Here is an 18,728-nt window from a genome sequence, read left to right on the forward strand (position 1 = left end):
ATAGAAAAATAACATTTGAAAGTACTAGCGTCATCCAATTCATGATAGGAGTGAATTAAAAATCAAATTCATCAATATCTTCCCTCCCTCACCTCTTGTGGAAATGGTAGATTTCTGGCATGTTGCCAAACAAAATCTCCTTTTTGTTCAGCAAATGAGGAGGGATAAGATGCGCCATGGCAGCGTTATCCATCTCGGAGGCATAACCCTGCAATAAACAAAAACTCATCGCACAGATGTCGCACATAACTGTCTAGTCTTGTGAGGAGGTTAAGTAAGAACCTGTAAGACACAGAGCAGCTCCTCCACATAGGCCCTTTCTGTTTCCAGCAGCTCATTCATGACATGCCTTCGAACAGATGCACAAATCAGTGAAAAGATCCAACAAAACAGTCCTTTAACAGTGTAGTCTGATGCCTCACCTCCTGAGCACAGCCAGATTCTCTTCCTCCTCTGAAAGAGAGCCGTGTCTGCGTTTGATCTCCCCGTTCTGAAGATGTTCATCTCCCTTTGGAAGGGTAAATTAAAAGTGTCAGCATCGGAACGTGTCTATACAGATAATATCGTCACTTCACCCACTTTTTCATAAGTGGCATTGTTTCCTTCGGAGTGGCTTCTATCCAGTTTGCCTCTGTGTGCTGTGGCAGAAAATAAAGACAGAATCAAAACACAAATATTTTAGCCTCACTATTAGGACATACAGTGCCCTCCATAATTATTGGCACCCCTGAAAAAGATGTTTTTTAGCTTCTGATTTTTTAAAATTTAAATAATATGGGACCTTAATGGAAAAAAAGAGAAAAATCCAACCTTCAATACAAGTGCATTCATTCAGTGTGGAAAAAAATCCCACATAAAGAAAAAAATATTTGACATCAAATAATATGTCTCACAATTATTAGCACCCATGGCGTTAATACTTTGTACAACCCCCTTTTGCCAACAAAACAAGGTCTGGGGACTCAGATGGCCATGGGAGGAGTTTGATTTTGTGTCTGGTGAACCATTTCAGTGTAGATTTGGCCATATGTTTAGGGTCATTGTCTTTCTGAAAGACGACCCATCTTCCGCTTTCGCGCAGAGGGCAACAGATTTTGATTTCCAGGGCCTTTGGAAGCCAAACAGCCCCACAGCATCACTGACACAGCCCCATACTTCACAGTGGGTATGAGGTGCTTTTCAGCATGCACATCTTTCGTGGCACGCCAGACCCACTTAGAGTGTTTGTTGCCAAAAAGCTCAATCCTGGTCTCACACAAAAATACACACGGTCCCAGGCTTCAACTGGGACCGTGTGCTTTGATCAGATGAGACCAAGATTCTCAGTCCCCAGACCTTGTTTTGTTGGCAAAAGGGGGTTGTACAAAGTATTAACACCAGGGGTGCTAATAATTGTGACACACATTATTTGATGTCAAATAATTTTTTCTTCACGTGGGATTTTTTCCCCACTGAATGAATGCACTTGTATTGAAGGTTGGATTTTTCTCTTTTTTTCCATTAAGGTCCCATATTATTTGAATTAAAAATAAATACTAGAAGCTAAAAACCACATCTTTTTCAGGGGTGCCAATAATTATAGAGGGCTCTGTACACTCAAGTTGTACATAAAGGATGTCAAACGTTGTACACGCCTTGTAGCTCATTCATACTGTACATACAGAATCCAATGCTTTTATTTTGACGTTTGTGCCATAAAATTGGAAATTTGTGATCAGGAAATTATTCTAGGATATTCTATAAAATAACTAGTAAACAGAAAAAAGCTATTTTCATCCTTCTGCTGTGAATTGGTATGAGTTTATCACTTGTAGACGTCCAATCCGTTTGAACTGGGAGGTTGGTAGCGAATGAACATTCGTTCATTCGCTGCCTACCCTCCCACTTCAAACGGATTGGACGTCTATGCCCGTCAGTGGCAGCCATCGCCAAGCAATGAGTTCATTTTGGGGCATTTCACGTCATTTTCTGTTCATTTTCAGTCATTTCCTGTCGATTTTAAGGCATTTGCAAGTCACTTCCAGTTGATTTTGGGGCATTTACAGGTCACTTCCTGTTGATTTTGGGGGTGTTACAGGTCACTTCCTGTTTATTTTGTGTCACTGAAAAGGAATGTGACTCAAGAATGTCCAAAATGAACAGAAAGTGACCTGTACATGCCCACAAAAGACTGGCTGTGAATACTTTGGTTTCAGTGCCATTGACGGCGTAAGTCGTCCAATCCAGTCAAAATGAGTTGGATGTCTAGAGCCGTCAATGGCAGCCAGTGAGGTAACAGACACTATTCTAATGGAAGATTTTAGTAGGAAACTGTTGGTTCCGCAACAGTGATGTCTTTTTAAATCTGTATATCAATTCCTGGTGGGAGCATATCGATAACCTTTTGGGCAACAAAGTATCATGACATGACACCTTTTCGATGTATTGTCACACCCCTAGTCAATAGCAGCCAATGAGTTAACAAAGAAGTGATCTAAATGTCCCAAAACCAAGAGTAAGTGACACAAGATCAACAGGAAGTAACTTGGAAAAGCTCAAAAGTCAAAAGAAAGTGCCTAATGAACAGGAAGTTGCCCGGAAATGCCCATAAATAGATAGGAAACTAGCACTGCAAGCAGGACTGAACGGGTCCGCGCAGTTTGGTACATCTTAGACGTCACACAACTCGGACAGTACGCAGGTCAGGGTGGTGGCAGATCGTTCCCCTCTCATCATCTTATGAGAACCTAACATGCTCAATATACACCTCTCGTTTGGGGATTAGCAATACATTCACACACCTAGGAGGAAAAATCCCTATTGAAGAGGGTGCTAAAAAAAAAAGAGGCACTACTGAGCTGTGCAGCCATGTCCTTATTCAAAACCAAAATGAATATTCCAATCGGGCCAATTCGACCAAGTGTGCCAAATTTTGTGGTGCTATAAACTGCCAAAGTCCCTGAAGTTTTAATGGCGAACAAAGGGTTGTTATGGCAACAGACAGAGAAATGTGGACATTGCCCTCAAAATGTAGTATTACAAAAGGTCTTGTAAGTACAATGACCAACCTGAAAAGAACTGGACATGTATAAGTATCATGAGTAATTTTCTGTTGCCACTAGTTGGCGCTGTAGGGTTGATGCAAAAGACACCTACAGACCCTTCAGGGTACGACTTTCACCAAGCACGGAAAGTTTGGTGCACATATGTTGTATATCTGCTGAGTTCTGACTGTTCAAAATTTGTGGCGAGACAAACTGGCAATGATGATTTTCACAGTCCTGTTTGAACACCTCTGCTTCAACGAAACTTCAGTATTTTTCATTAGGCACCTAAACAAAGGTCTTAATGCCCTGATGCAGGTTTAAGGTCAATTGATGTTTTTCCCTTGGAGGAGGTTCTTATCAAGTAAAAAAGGTTTTCTTCTTCCCAGCAGGGGACGCAAGGCCTATTGGTTAATTTTTCAATGCAGTCGTATTTAGGCTGGGATATCTCTCGTACAAGCCAGATATGAAAAAGACTGCACCTTGGATCAAGGAGTTATTAGTCATTTACTGAATTTAACTTAAGATCGCATATGTCTCACGAACAGTCTCACAAATTTCAAGGAGGATCAACCGAACTCCCTAGGTGCCAATGTCTCAAATATGCACCCTGTAACTCGGTGCTCGGGCCCTAATGATCCAGAATTTAGAGGAAGCGACCTGTACGAACCATAAAATTATAAGCAAGTAACGCAAAATAAACCAATTGCCTACGATTGACAGCGATAGACCCACATGGCAGTGGATGTTTATGTTTCAGTACCATCGACGCCGCTAGACATCCAAGGGACGTCTAATGCCATCAATGACAGTCAGTGAGTTAACATATTTGGCTAAAAATAAATGGGTCCCACACGCATGACATATAATTGCCATGAATATGGCCCGCAAATCAAACACCGTTTGACAGTCATGCTCTATATCTGTAAATAGATACGCCTGCACAAGAGTTCTATGAAAATTTGTGCGTATATAAAAATGCAATGCTTTGTTTTGATTTGACTCAGATTTTGAATCAAAGCGGTGTACAGAACTTCAATGTCCAAGTATACCTGTTGGAGATTTAGACTGACCGGGTGAGCTAAGAGGAGATTTGATGAAGGCTTCAGGTCTTGGAGCGACCGGCTGCACTGGCCTAGTCTGTTTGGCTGCCAGTTTGTTGAGGCTGACCCTTCTCTTGTCGAACATCTCCTGCATGGACGCTTGCTTCTGGAACACCTTCTCCACTTGGTCCTATTCAACAGTGTTAGAGTGTCAATGGCTTATTCTAAAATCCCAAATTTAGTTCTGAAAAAAATGTGTACCCTGAGCTGCTGGTCGAGCACGGCCTCATATTCTGTCCAGATGCCGCTTGGCTCCAACAGTCGGTTCTGTCCTGCGTCTGCCAAGAACCTTTCCAACTCCTGTAGGGCTGACTCCGCCCCCTCATGAGATTGACACTTGTCCACGGGCTGAGAGGCTAGCAGGTAAATGCCATCGTCGCACCACTTTAAAGCCTTTATCGATAGACAAGAATAAACATGTAAAATCTGTTTTCGTGTTTACATTTACGTGTTGCTCACCTTCTCCAAGCAGTGATGCAGCTCTCGGACTTTGAGGAGCAACTCCTTCTTTGACTTTAGGCTGTCGCTTAATTCCTGGCAGAGCGTCCGTAGCTCGTTGCTTTTGGGAACAATTGAATCCTGAGCGTAATGGGCCTTCTGGATGAGGTCATCACCTTCACGGGCCAAAGCCAAAGCTCTGTCCAGCACCTCCTGTGGAGCACAAACAAATTTTGTTATCCATAGAAAGACCGCAGGAACCATTGAGTAGGTTAGGACCTTAAGTAAATGTTCAAAACGGATGGAGAAACATGAAGTTTTTACACGTCGTGAAACAAAATACTGTTTCCCAGCTTAAACAATAGTAGATTGCACCAATACAGCACAAAAATGACGTCACTGGTATCGGTGAGTACACTTTTATTTCACCACTGGTTCTGTTATTTGCAAAAGACAACGTAATAATAATGCTTAGCATGTACTTACGCAAACTCTTTCCTCATGGGCGTTGAGACCACTGAGAATATGGTCAACATGGGTGGGGCTGATCCCCACCTCAGAGAACGTGTCCAGTTTCTCAGTCAGCTGATCCAGCAGAAGCCTTAACTAAGGTACAAAAACACATTGGAAATGAATAAGAGAAACCTCAACACTGCTAGTTAATTTCATAAGCTAACCTCCTTGTAATCATCCTCAAAGTGGCGCAACTGCAGACACTGCTCCAGTTTGGTCCGGTGCTTTGCCCAGAACTCGTCAAAAGCCGTTTCCGTCTCATCCAATTGTGACAGGAGTCTAGGAGATGGCAGAGAAATAGGTGATGGTTGAAAAATTTGCTTGGGTTTAGAGACGAAAGCCAGTTGATGTGGGATGCTGAACTTTGGCTACATTCGCACTCAGCCCTAGAGTGAGCGTGAGTGAGAGTAAGTTTAAGCTTCAACAATAAGTTATGATAAGACTGCAAGCAATAAGCTAACCCTTTTCAGGTTTGCGTAATCCAGTACTTCTCAAATAGTGGGGCGGGCCCCCCCCAGGGGGGCACAGAGCGATGCTGGGGGAGGCGCATGTGACCTCGGGGAACATACTTTTTTGTTGTACTAGAATAAAGTGTAATTGCACATCCACTCAGTGGGTGGCAGTGCCGCTCTCATTTTCAGCGTGTGCCCAATATTTTTGAACCAAACAAGAGCACACAGCAAAGAGCAATGGAGATATGAAAAGCTAAGACAAGGAAATATGACGAAGTGTATGTAGCATTTGGCTTTGACTTTTAGTACAGTGGGAGACGAAGAAAGGCCAGTCTGTTTACTTTGTCTAAAAATTAGGGGTGCACCATATCCATTTTTTGAAACCGATACCGATATCGATAACTTCCTGCTCCTCAAAGCCGTTACCGATAATAAATATATAATTTTTAAAATGTATAACCTGAGTTTTTGAACACCTGGAGGTTTAAAAAAATAGTGGTGGATTCAACATAGATTTGCCTTTGATCTCATCAGATTTTTCATAATAACATGAACAAAACAGTGTGTTTCACTTCTGCACTGCCCGACAGCCAGCTAAGAATGAATGCACTTCCATAAACCACAAGGCTTGGTCTTTTCTTTGTGAAAGTACAACAGAAAAATACACATATTAAATACTCAATATACAACAAACTGCACAATACACTTATATACACAACTATTATAAGTATAGCATAGCACACTAGCTTGAGCTACTAAAGCATTGGCTGGCTTCTATAACACAATTTATGAAGTTCTGTACATATGACCCTTCACCACAGAAGTAAAGATATTTTGCACATCCATATGTAATAGTAAACATAAAATACTTATATATTTCTGAGGCGGAAACGTAACAGAAAGCATTCACAACTGTCAATGCTACCGCTAGACACCGCAAAGTAAGTGATTGAACCAAACTACTGTAACAAAAAATAGGTGCATTGAATTATTCTGACCGGCAGGTGGGAGCAATGCCCCGCAAATGGTCAACTGATTTCCCATACTATTGTGTAAACTGCAAAGCCAGAACAGTAAATATTATCGGTCCTATTATAAATGTTATTGGATTTATCGGGATGACATAATTCCTATTATCGGATTGATAATTATCGGACCAATAATTATCGTGCACCAGGACTACAAATGTTTGCAGCGGACAGCAGGGATTATTTTTTTCAACGAAAACGTGCCGAATACTGCCAACAATCCTCCCGCTTTGTCAGTGTTACATCAGTAAACCAGCGAGCACTGTCAGAGTCATATAAGGTTGCATACCAAGTTGCTCAGTGCCAAATAACCCCACACCATAGGAAAAAGTTAATCTACACTCACCGGCCACTTTATTAGCAACACCATGCTAGTAACGGGTTGGACCCCCTTTTGCCTTCAGAACTGCCTCAATTCTTCGTGGCATAGATTCAACAAGGTGCTAGAAGCATTCCTCAGAGAGTTTGGTATTGACATGACGGCATCACACCGTTGGTGCAGATTTGTCGGCTGCACATCCATGATGCGAATCTCCCGTTCCACCACATCCCAAACATGCTCTATTGGATTGAGATCTGGTGACTGTGGAGGCCATTTGAGTACAGTGAACTCATTGTCACGTTCAAGAAACCAGTCTGAGAGTATTCCAGCTTTATGACATAGCGCATTATCCTGCTGAAAGTAGCCATCAGAAGTTGGGTACGTTGTGGTCACAAAGGGATGGACGTGGTCAGCAACAATACTCAGGTAGGCTGTGGCGTTCCAACGATGCTCAATTGGTACCAAGGGGCCCAAAGAGTGCCAAGAAAACATTCCCCACACCATTACACCACCACCCTGAACCGTTGATACAAGGCAGGATGGATCCATGCTTTCATGTTGTTGACGCCAAATTCTTACCCAACCATCCGAATGTTGCAGCAAAAATCGAGACTCATCAGACCAGGCAAGGTTTTTCTAATCTTCTATTGTACAATTTCGATGAGCTTTTTTTTCAAATTGTAGCCTCAGTTTCCTGTTCTTAGCTGAAAGGAGTGGCACCCGGCATGGTCTTCTGCTGCTGTAGCCCATCTGCCTCAAAGTTCGACGTACTGTGCGTTCAGAGATGCTCTTCTGCCTACCTTGGTTGTAACAGGTGGTTATTTGAGTCACTGTTGCCTTTCTATCAGCTCGAACCAGTCTGGCCATTCTCCTCTGACCTCTGGCATCAACAAGGCATTTCCGTCCACAGAACTGCCGCTCACTGGATATTTTTTCTTTTTCGGATCATTCAATGTAAACCCTAGAGATGGTTGTGCGTGAAAATCCCAGTAGATCAGCAGTTTCTGAAATACTCAGACCAGCCCTTCTGGCACCAACAACCATGCCACGTTCAAAGTCACTCAAATCACCTTTCTTCCCCATACTGATACTCGGTTTAAACTACAGGAGATTGTCTTAAACCATGTCTACATGCCTAAATGCACTGAGTTGCCGCCATGTGATTGGCTGATTAGAAATTAAGTGTTAACGAGCAGTTGGATAGGTGTACCTAATAAAGTGGCCGGTGAGTGTATATTACTTTTTTCTTTAATATTAAAAAGAACACAGTGTTATGCAGAGGTGTACTTTAAATAATATGAATTTTATATACAAATGATATTACAGTATATTTACAGTGGCGGCAGAGTTGGGGGGGGGGGGCGCGGAACGTTTACGTCTGCCGGGGGGGGGGGGGGGGCATAACAGAAAATAATTGAGAAGCACTGGCGTAATCTAAAGAATGTAGAAAGAAGTCTGCCATTACAACGCATCCTTCCCACCTCTGTACTGTTGCCAGGTTCTCTAGTTCGTCTTGGTTCATGTTGTGGTCAGGGTTGTGCATCAGAGGTTCATTAATGCTCTCCAACAGCCTGCTCCCTTGCCTCAGAGCCACCAGCAGATCATCCTGTACAAACACACGCGCATCAACTACATACTGTCCTAAGCACATTTACAAGTCTACTGAATTTACAAACAAGACTTACCTTCATCTTGTCTTTCTTGCAGCCATGTTCACTGAGGAGGAAATTGGTGGCTTGGGTCTCATTAGGGAGTTCTGTTTCAGCCAGTTCAGCGCCAAACGACTGCAGTGCCTGGGCCATCTTTTTCACCATCAATGCAAAGCCCTCAATAGCCTGCAATCACAAGAAAAAATGGTGTGTTTCCAAGGGCGTAGGTTTGGTCTCAATATTGGTAGGGACAATATAACAGCAAAAACTGCATGTACACTTTTGCTGGGGACAGGACATTAATAAGACCAAACAGATGTGGTGAATGGGGGTCAGGCCTACATTTGTCATGAATATGAACCTAATTAATTTGTAAGCTAAATGGTCAATGCAAAATAAATCTGTATTGATTTATACTTTCAGACTGCAAATTTATAACATCTTAATCTGATAAAATTTTTTTAAATCTAGTCGAATAATTTTCTCCATCTTGTTTTGAGTGTTCAAGACTAGTTAACAGATTAATGGGACAGATCATTCCATTTACTTCAAGTAAAAACTACCACTTGTTCTTATTAAGCCCATACATCTAAAAGTCGGTAATTTTCACCTAAATCAAGACAAAAAAATGCAAAAAATACATAAAGAAATTCTTGGCTTGGAGTGGCAGCGCTCGGCCCTCACCCTCTGGTTGTTGCTCTGTCCTATGTTTGTCGGTCATATTACACCTGAGCTTTTTCCTCCTTCAAAAAAGACAAAGTCGCTAGTATGGGAGTACTTCGGATACCGAAAAGAAACTGATGGACGCGGCTCAGAGGAGGAAGGACAGCTAACATGCTCGCGGAGGGTGGAAGCCATTGGAAGCAACACCTCCAACATGATTTCACATTTACATGACCAACATCTGTCAGTTTGCACAAAATTCAAGGTAAGTAAATGCTGTCATGAACGTTTCCCACTAGCTACGAGAGTTCACTCCAGTGTGTTTAATGTTTCTAGCGATCGTAAAACATACTATGGCATAAGCCTTTTAACGAGGCAGAAAACGCAGCTAGTTAGAATTCCAAGACGGCTAACTAGTTTCCTCTCTACTATTAGCCTACTTTTGTAAAGTCTTCCGCCTTTGTAAACCTCTGTTCAAAATAAAATTTTTAACATTAACATCACATTGACATTTTTTTCTCACTGGCGACTTTCTATGTTGAGAGATGGTGAGAGTGTGAGGGTGTATAATGTGTAAATTATGATCCGAGTCATACACATGCGCTCTCCATAATTGCGATGTTCACCACTTTTTGTCTTACTGCGAAAAAAAGAAGAAATGACGATCGGCCCGCCATGATATTTACGTCATCAGCCATCATGTTGTGACCTGGGAATTTAAAGCTTCTTTCACATACCGCTTCCCGGGAAAGTCCCTGACATTATACTAAGACGCGACTCGGTAAATGTCCGCGTCATCACCGTGTCAGGTGACCCAGGAAATTGCTTAAGCCTGAGTTATGCTCCCGTGTTACGGTGACGCCGCAGCGACTACGGCGTCATTCGACATTTGATGGTTCTCCGGCCAGGTGACGCGTTGCTCTGTAATTCACCGCCAAGCCACTAGAGGGGTGTGGCGTTATGTTTGTACGGTTTTGGGGCATGCTTGTTGACTTCCTCTTGCCTAGTTTAACGGATAAAAAATAAACAATGCAAGATGGAACCCTTGAATGTGGATCTTCAGCTCATCAACATTGAATAAATGTTGATCATACAAATGTTGAGGCGCAGGGGACGGAGAAGACTGTTTCGAGGCGGTCTGTCCAACTTTTGATGCCGCATAGAGAGTAATAGCCCCGGGTGAAAATCAACTAGCTTCAAAATGGCGTTGAGCACTGCGTCCAGCGTTTTGTCAGAGGTCTGCAAAGCCCTCAAGCCCGACTTGTTTGCCGTGTTCTACAACCAGCCAGTTGGAAGCCATAGTAGATTTCTGGCGTCTATGGAACTGCCCAAACTGCGCTGGAAGCCTTGATGTTCACATTATCATAAAAGCACCGAGGCACTCTCAATCAGTGGTGATGTATCGTGTCTGGGCTGTCTGTTCTAAGATCAAAACAACTCTTTTGACACCAAACCTGTGCTTTCTTCTTCATATAATTGAAGTGTGACACGCAAAAAAGTCAGACTCACAGCTAACAGATGTACACAATAAATGAAGTGCACCAACCCAAAATACGAAAGAAAGAGATAAAAAGCTGGCAGTTTTTGGCTGACTGGGTCACCGCTTCGTGTGGCCACTCGATTCCGAACACACACGTCTCGGTGGTCCTTCCATTTTTGTTATTCGATCGCTGACCTTCCCATTTGGCAATCTTAATGTCTTGACGAGACTTGCTCTTCGATGATACTCCCGTCGGCTTGGTCCATTTTTGCGTGTACAATGGCGGTGATTTCGAGCTAAACCGGAAACAACAGTCTGAGCGGACCAATCACAGTCCATTTCCGTCACGCCATCTGCGTCGACGTGACGCTAGGGTTTGAAAATTCAATAGGACCGCGTCAGGCTACGGCGCAGGGCCGTAAATAGAGTTTTCCTTGACGGCGCAGGTCTGACGCGGAAGCATAACTCGGCCTTTACACACATAAGGGCTACTCATTTAAATCACGGGATTTTAACAGTGTTTAGGTATGTGTGAAAGGGGCTTGTTAAAGAGTATTTCAGTGACCTATTTCTGTTAATAAATACAGAAACAATACTATTGTAGCATCCTTGTTAACAAATCAGTGTCTTCCTTAACGCATTGCCCTCTATTGACAACGGTAGATGTCCAATTCATTCAAACTGGGAAGACTCGCTTTGAAATCTCATGGTCGAGTGCCACTGACGATGCTAGACGTCCAATTCAGTTTGACTGGCGCAACCTAAGTGTTTTGACAAAAACATACCGTGCGGTGAGTGATCCACTTTTCGTGACAGTATGCCTGCGTTCCCCCGAGATCCTGGCTCAGCTGTGTCTGGTCGATGTACGAGTGAAGCTCACTCACCGAGCTCAGCATGATCACCTGGAACAGAACCACATCACAATCACTGCACAGTACGTTCTCCAGCAGGAGACAGGTAAATAAAAGTAAACTACATACAGGCACTTTCATTTTGAATTCATCCTTGTTGAATTTGAAGAGGATGTCGGAGAGTGTGCGCTGGAAAAGAGTAGTGGGCCGGAGGACCAGAACCAGCTGCAGGTTTCCAGGGAACGCACCCTGAGGCGAGGAGGAGAGTAGAAGAGCTGTATCAACAATTTGTCTTGAAAAAGAAAATCATTTCCCGATTTAGATTAAGGTGCCACCGAAGTAGCAGGCCACAGAGTAAAAAGAGCAGAAGTGATTAAGTTTAAAAAGATTAAACTAATTTAATTTAAAATGAGCAAGTATAAATAATCAGATCCAGTTTCATCTTTTTCCTGTGCTCCGTCTCTCTACTATAACAGATTGTTTGAGCCAACCTAGAACAAAAACACCAGCAAAACTCTTTGAACCAAAGGGATTATAGCTGTAGCTGTGATAGCCAGGAAGGCGAAATAGAGGCTTCAACAAAGCTTTGATATAAGGATGATGTAACTCTCTGATATCATAACACAAGGCACAGTTCAAGCGGAAGTTCAGAATTTTTGACATTAGGCTTAATCTTCGAGTTAGCGGGGGTTAAATTCGATGGTGGAGTTGATTTGAACAAATTCTGAGCAGTTTGTTAGTTATTAATGCTCCGGGGTGGCTAAGCTAGTGCGAGTCAGTGGTCCTTTGTAGGCAACTGCCGGTATGAGATTTTGACGGTATGAGCAAAAATACCGTGGTTTCACGCTATTCAGATTCAGATACCTTCATTTTTTAACATCAACATGAATATAATGTTTAAATTAGGGCTGTTAAACTATTACATTTTTTAATCGAGTTACTCACAGCTTAAAAATTAATCGTATTTAATCGCAATTCAAACCATCTATAAAATATGCCATATTTCTCTGTAAATTATTGTTGGAATGGAAAGATAAGACAAGATTGATATATACATTCAACATACAGTACACAAGTACTGTATTTGTTTGTTATAACAATAAATCAACAAGATGGCATTAACATTAACATTCTCTTACAGCAATCCATGGATAGAAAGACTTGCAGTTCTTATAAGATAAATGTATGTAGAAGTTATAGAAATTTTATATTAAAACCCCTCTTAATGTTTTCGTTTTAATAAAATTTGTAAAATTTTCAATCAAAAAAGGAACTACACTCAAAAAAATGGGGTGTTGAACTGACATAAAAAAATTATGGAATGAATTTGCACCTGATAATATTGCTTTCCTTCAGCATTTAGCAATTGTGTCCTTTTAACATAAAGCACACATGTCTAGCCAATATTAGGCACTCATGTTGCGCGAACATAAGGCACTCATGTTCACCCCAAAATACATGTTGAACCAACATTAAAGAAATACATAATTTGCACCTGATTAAATTGCTTTCCTTCAGTATTTAGCAATTGTGTTCTTTTAACAGAAAGCACACATGTTGAGCCAACATAAGGCACCACTAGGGCTGTCAAATTTATCGCATTAACGGGCGGTAATTAATTTTTTAAATTGATCACGTTAAAATATTTAACGGATGCACGGAACGACCCATCACGCATTGCCGCAAACAGACTACAATGGCGACGTTCTACGTATATACAGAGCTAAGAGGCAGTGACAGGTGAGTGGAGTGGATACAGGCATTCATTTGAACCGTGCTTTTAATTGTTAAAATCTCTTCCACAACAATTGTAACTATTGAGGCGAGCAACGTGAGAGAGATACTATTTGCAGCCGCCACACACAGTCACGGTTACCCACTTCTCATCATGCATTTGGGCAGAACAGTTTTGTCACTACATTATCATTTACTGAAAGCTCAACACATACACTAGATGGCAATATTTAGTCACAATATAGAAACTCACAATTATCCTTTAAGAATCTATCCGTGGATCTCTTTCACAGAAAGAATATTAATAATGTTAATGCAATCTTGTGGATTTATTGTTATAAAAACAAATACAGTACCTATGTACAGTATGTTGAATGTATATATCCGTCTGGTCTTATCTTTCTATTCCAACAATAATTTACAAAAAAATATGGCATATTTTAGAGATGGTTTGAATTGCGATTAATTACGATGAATTAATTTCTAAGCTGTGATTAACCCGATTAAAAATTTTAATCGTTCGACAGCCCTAATTTTAACGTAAATGACCGTCAATGGCATCAATTTATATATGCCTCAATGGAATCCAGTACATTGGCATCAATAGTAGCGACATTCATGATAGTCGATGGCATGGACGTACAAAGCTGTCAGTGGTATTGACTTACTTAGGCGCCACTTCAATGTCAATGGGCTGTAATGGTAAGTGGTCAAATCACAACCACCTATGTTTTCCTGTCATTGAAAATGAAGGGGAAATGTTTGCCATTAAAAATGAATGGAATTCCGGTCATTTTGATATTTAAACGGTGCCGGTCGGTCAAACGGTTTGGAGTCTCCACTGCGCCGAAAAAATGTGGCTAACAAGATTATGAAAGAAAGAAATGAAAATAAAGCTGAGGAATTTTACTAGCTGGGCTTTTGCCTTTCAAAGTCCCATCTAATAAAAAATCTCTTTTCGCATACTAAATAATAATTCAATGGTGACGGTACCAATATCTAATCAAGCTCCTCATTCACTGTTAATGTTTATGTAGAGACTGCATGATTCAATCATGCTCACCTTGGAAACATGATGGTTTCTTGCTGAAAATGCACACTGTCTTTTAGTAAACTTTACAACCTGCTTGATTCATTTTTTTGAGTGTAGTAAGTAGCTCGCCATTGTTGATGTCAACCCATAAAATCAGTCGCACCAAAAGCGCCAGCAGAGGGAGACAATGAACACAAGTAACAAGTGGACATGACACTGCTGCCATTTTAAACTGTCCGTGCAGGGCATGTGGGTTAATTGCGTCAAATATTTTAACGTGATTAATTAAAGAAATTAATTAATGCCCGTTAACGCGATAATTTTGACAGCCCTAGTTTAAATAAATAAATAAAACACACACAAAAAAACTAAAAATAAAAAACTAACTGACCTATTTTAAACAAAATTGAAAATAGAACTTAAACTCTAAAGTAGTGCTGCAATGATTAATCGATTAACTCGAGTATTCAGTTAGAAAAAAATATTCGAATTAAATTTTGCTGCTTCGAGTATTCGTTTAATTAAAGTGGCATTGTAATGGTTTGATTTGAAAGTGTTTACATGTAGTTTTATTGATTTGGGTGGGTACACTGCCCTCTAGTCTGCCTCATTTTACATGACCAAATTCAGCTGCTCTCTGTTAAGACCAACATAAGCTAGGTTTTTGTTAGAGCTAATGTATTTTTATGTATTCGTAATTTAGTTTAAAGGCATATTTAGCCAATTTTTGTGGGAATATGTGTCTGAACCATTTGTAAAGCGCATTGTTAAAAAAAAAAAAAAAAAGAAAAGTATTTTTTATACCACTTGAGGCACAGCTCAGGTATATTTGTTTTTTTATGTTCTTTATCCGATTACTCGATTATTCGAACTAACTAGTTTATCGATTAATCGACTACTAAAATAATCGATAGCTGCAGCCCCACTCTAAAGCCTGAGTTATGCTTCTGTGTTGCGGTGACATTTTACTACCGTAATTTTCGAACTATAAGGTGCACCTGACTATAAGCCGCCGCCCACCGAATCTGACATGAAAACAGCATTTGTTTATAGATAAGCCGCATTGGACTAAGCATACCTGGCATACCTGTCAAGTTGTACAGTTTCGGCGTAATTTGTACAAGCGCGCACTGATTTTTAAATATGCACGCCGTACGTTAAAAATTTGTACGTTTTTCGTGCATTATGTTTTTTTTTTCTCCGTTCGGATTTTGTCACCGTTTCGACAACGAGACAATGTACTTTACGATGCGAAGTCAGAGACACTGAGAGAGAAGAGTGTTGTGACGCTGTCGCAAACGCGATGCTAGGCTAGGTGGCTCCAATATTTCCTGACTGTAGCCGACAGCCTACGATCTACGCCTAGATGTCAAATGCTTATAGAACCACATGCGAAACGACAGACTGCGGCGTTAATAAACAGCCGCCATTTTGAAGCAGTAGACTTCTCAAAATACACCTAAATCGGCAAAATGTTGACTTGAATCTATCTTTAAATTATGAAACAGTTTTAAAACTTTAACATGTCGAAAGTAGACAGAAGGGAACTGATGCAAAAAACGGTAGCAATTTTAACAGTTGATTCACAACATTAAACCTTTTTTAATGTTGTTTTTTTTCATTTTTAATGAAAAAAAAACAAAAAAACATTAAAGGTAACACCAGTTACTTTGCCAAGGAACTAATTACTCTTACATTCAGGTAACTGCGTTACTAATGCAATAACTTTTTGGGAGAAGTAGCTTGTAACTAATTACTTTTTAAAAGTATGATTAACAATACTGGTCATAAAGACGAAGTCTGCAGAATGAAATCTCCGCTTTCGTCACTTTTCAAGCCAATTTGTTGCCGAACACATTTTGCCCGCAACTATTGCTGATCACTTCTCAGAATTAGCAAAACAAATGTTCCCTGACTCCAAGATTGCATCGGTAAGTTAATTTTATCAATTGACCTTTTTAATTTATAATTGGACACACTAACGAACTACCTTCAAGTCAAACTGAATTGCGAGCTGAAGTGCCATGAAGTGCAGCCATCAAGACATAATAGAAATTGCCAAAAGTGCTACATTCAATTATAACAAAAGTGACGGTTAAATTTAAGTAATCATTATCTAGCTGAAGATATTGATTGTTCTTTGACAGGTTATATGTTACAATATTACCGATAAATTCATATTATAATTTTTTAAAATTTTTGTTTCATATTGCACGCTATATACAACGTTGTAAGATTAGTCACCAATTTGTAAGGGCATACATCACTATTTGTAAGATTGGCAACGGCCTCGGGTTGACAGGTATGTATAAGCCACAGCTGTCCTCACTGTATTAAGGGATATTTACACCAAAAAATATCAACCGGTAACACTTTATTTGACAGAGGCATCATAAGACTGTTAATAGACCTAATGAACCACCATTGCTTCAAGAAGCTTCATTAGGCCATCGCGGCTCCCTTTGGGGAGACAGTCTACCTCTGCTGCCACCTTCTGTCAATACTGTTATTGTCCAACATGCCTCCTAGTATGCATTGCAGCGCTACAAATGTAAATAACAATCAAAATTCATGTTCTATGCTATTTTTTCTTCAGTGACTGTCCCTGTTGTTTCATTAATTGCTAATTTTGGTATTTGGTAACACTTTATTTGACAGTGGTGCCATAAGACTGTCATAAGACCATTATAATTATGACATGACACTGCCATAAGCATTAATGAATGCTTATGACGGATTTTATCTTGTGTAATCCGGCAAATGATCTCACTTTTGAATGGATGTAAAAGATCTGAGCTGAATATAAATGGAGTTAGTGACATAATTTGCTGGACAACACTTAATGACATCTGTCGTAAGCATTCATTAATGCCTATGATAGTATCGTGTCATAATTATGACAGCCTTATGGCAGTCTTATGATGCTAGCCCAAATAAATCAACAAATAAACTGCACTGGACTATAAACCTCAGGATTCAAAATTAAGGAAAAAAAGTAGCGAATTATAGTCTGAAAATTACGGTAATTTTGGTCAAATTCCAAATTGTGCTACCAGTGCAGAGATACTCATTCTGTTCCTTTGACATTTTCGCAGCTTGAAAACATTTGTACATCATTTTTGTTATGAAAGTAGTCCATTATTTAATCCTGCAGGTTACATTAGTAGATTGCACCCTGAGAGTCACAAAAGGACTTCTAATGCGCCAGTAAGCAAATATGCCCGTCTGACTGAGAGGCAGGAGCAGACATGTGCAAAACAAAGAAGTCACCGGATGGGTGAACTCACCGCGATCCGTAGCAGAGTCCCTTTGACGGCGGCCCATCGGTCCTGCCGGCGATCGATGACAAGAATGAAGCCTACGTCCGTTGATGGCAAACTGGCAAAAACACAGCAAGGAAAAATCCATTAAATGTTGAGACTGAACTGCAACACTAGTTCAGATGTAAGAACCAGCATTTTTCTTTTGTGAGACGTGATGAAAACACTTTGTGTAATTATGTGGCTCTCCGTATCTACCCAGACAGGGACGCACCTCCCTGTGCCCACCCTCCACCACGTGCCAATTTGGCGGACACTTTACACATCCGCCCGCATCTTCTCAGAATGCGTATGGAAAACAGAGCCAGCAATCTTAAGGTTTTATCTGCTTATTGCGGCCAGCAACAGAATAAATAAGCACTACCAAAGCTAAATTGTAAGTAGAGTTGAATCCGTCACAAAGCTACTGTAGATACCATCATGCAAATATGTGCTCAGCCTAAGCCCCACCTCTTCATCTAGCAGCCACACAGAGATTGATGGAGGTTGGGAAATGTGAGCCAATCATAAAGGTTGTGGCAGAGTGATGAGCTGCTGTAGCTAGAGTGTGTCTTAACAGACAAAAGGGGGATGGGTTGTCTAACAAGAGGCCCCTGTAAACAAGGTTTTACGGTTATCCAGGCATATAATGCTCTCTCAACTGTAAAAACCCACTAGCAATAATCTGAGGCAATTATACAGCGGTCCCTCGCCAACTCGTGCTTCGAAATTTGCGGTTTCACTTATTCGCGGATTTTTGAGTTACCGTATTAGCCTCCATTGGAATCTACACTGCAAAAACACCTTCTTAAAGCTACCTAGTTAAATCCCCTTCTTTTCAGTGTCAATCTATTAGACAGCCAAATTACAAGTGTTAATTTAATTCAGATAGTCAAACTCAACACTTTTTCTAAGTTTATGTAATTCTCACAGATTTTGAGTTAAAGTTACACTTTGAAAAGTGTTAATATTTTAACTCATTAAATATCTGACACGTCAGTGATGTTTAATAACACTAAATTGTGATACTCCTTGTCACTCCGAGTATTGTTTTCGTTTAACATTCATGGTATATTACTATACATGAAAGTGCATTTTTTTAATACTAATTTGCGTTGTTTTTTCTTTTTTTTATTTTAT

General features: G+C 40.6%; 1 protein-coding gene across 16 annotated transcripts in view; it reads right to left on the minus strand.

The window, feature by feature from the left end:
* LOC130927028 (guanine nucleotide exchange factor DBS-like) overlaps positions 1 to 18,728 on the minus strand; it is a 116,443-nt gene that overhangs the window by 43,015 nt on the left and 54,700 nt on the right. For all 16 annotated transcript variants that reach the window (XM_057852488.1, XM_057852491.1, XM_057852493.1 and 13 more), the window contains exons 4-17: positions 17,577 to 17,667; positions 11,652 to 11,771; positions 11,457 to 11,573; positions 8,565 to 8,714; positions 8,361 to 8,485; positions 5,242 to 5,356; positions 5,051 to 5,170; positions 4,586 to 4,777; positions 4,328 to 4,519; positions 4,097 to 4,256; positions 580 to 638; positions 423 to 508; positions 283 to 349; positions 93 to 208 (exon numbers count right to left, since the gene is read on the minus strand). In XM_057852488.1, coding sequence (XP_057708471.1) covers positions 93 to 208; positions 283 to 349; positions 423 to 508; positions 580 to 638; positions 4,097 to 4,256; positions 4,328 to 4,519; positions 4,586 to 4,777; positions 5,051 to 5,170; positions 5,242 to 5,356; positions 8,361 to 8,485; positions 8,565 to 8,714; positions 11,457 to 11,573; positions 11,652 to 11,771; positions 17,577 to 17,667 — 1,710 coding nt within the window. The remainder of the gene's footprint in view (positions 1 to 92; positions 209 to 282; positions 350 to 422; positions 509 to 579; positions 639 to 4,096; positions 4,257 to 4,327; positions 4,520 to 4,585; positions 4,778 to 5,050; positions 5,171 to 5,241; positions 5,357 to 8,360; positions 8,486 to 8,564; positions 8,715 to 11,456; positions 11,574 to 11,651; positions 11,772 to 17,576; positions 17,668 to 18,728) is intronic.

The sequence above is a fragment of the Corythoichthys intestinalis genome, chromosome 12, assembly GCF_030265065.1.
Source record: "Corythoichthys intestinalis isolate RoL2023-P3 chromosome 12, ASM3026506v1, whole genome shotgun sequence".
NCBI lineage: Eukaryota > Metazoa > Chordata > Actinopteri > Syngnathiformes > Syngnathidae > Corythoichthys > Corythoichthys intestinalis.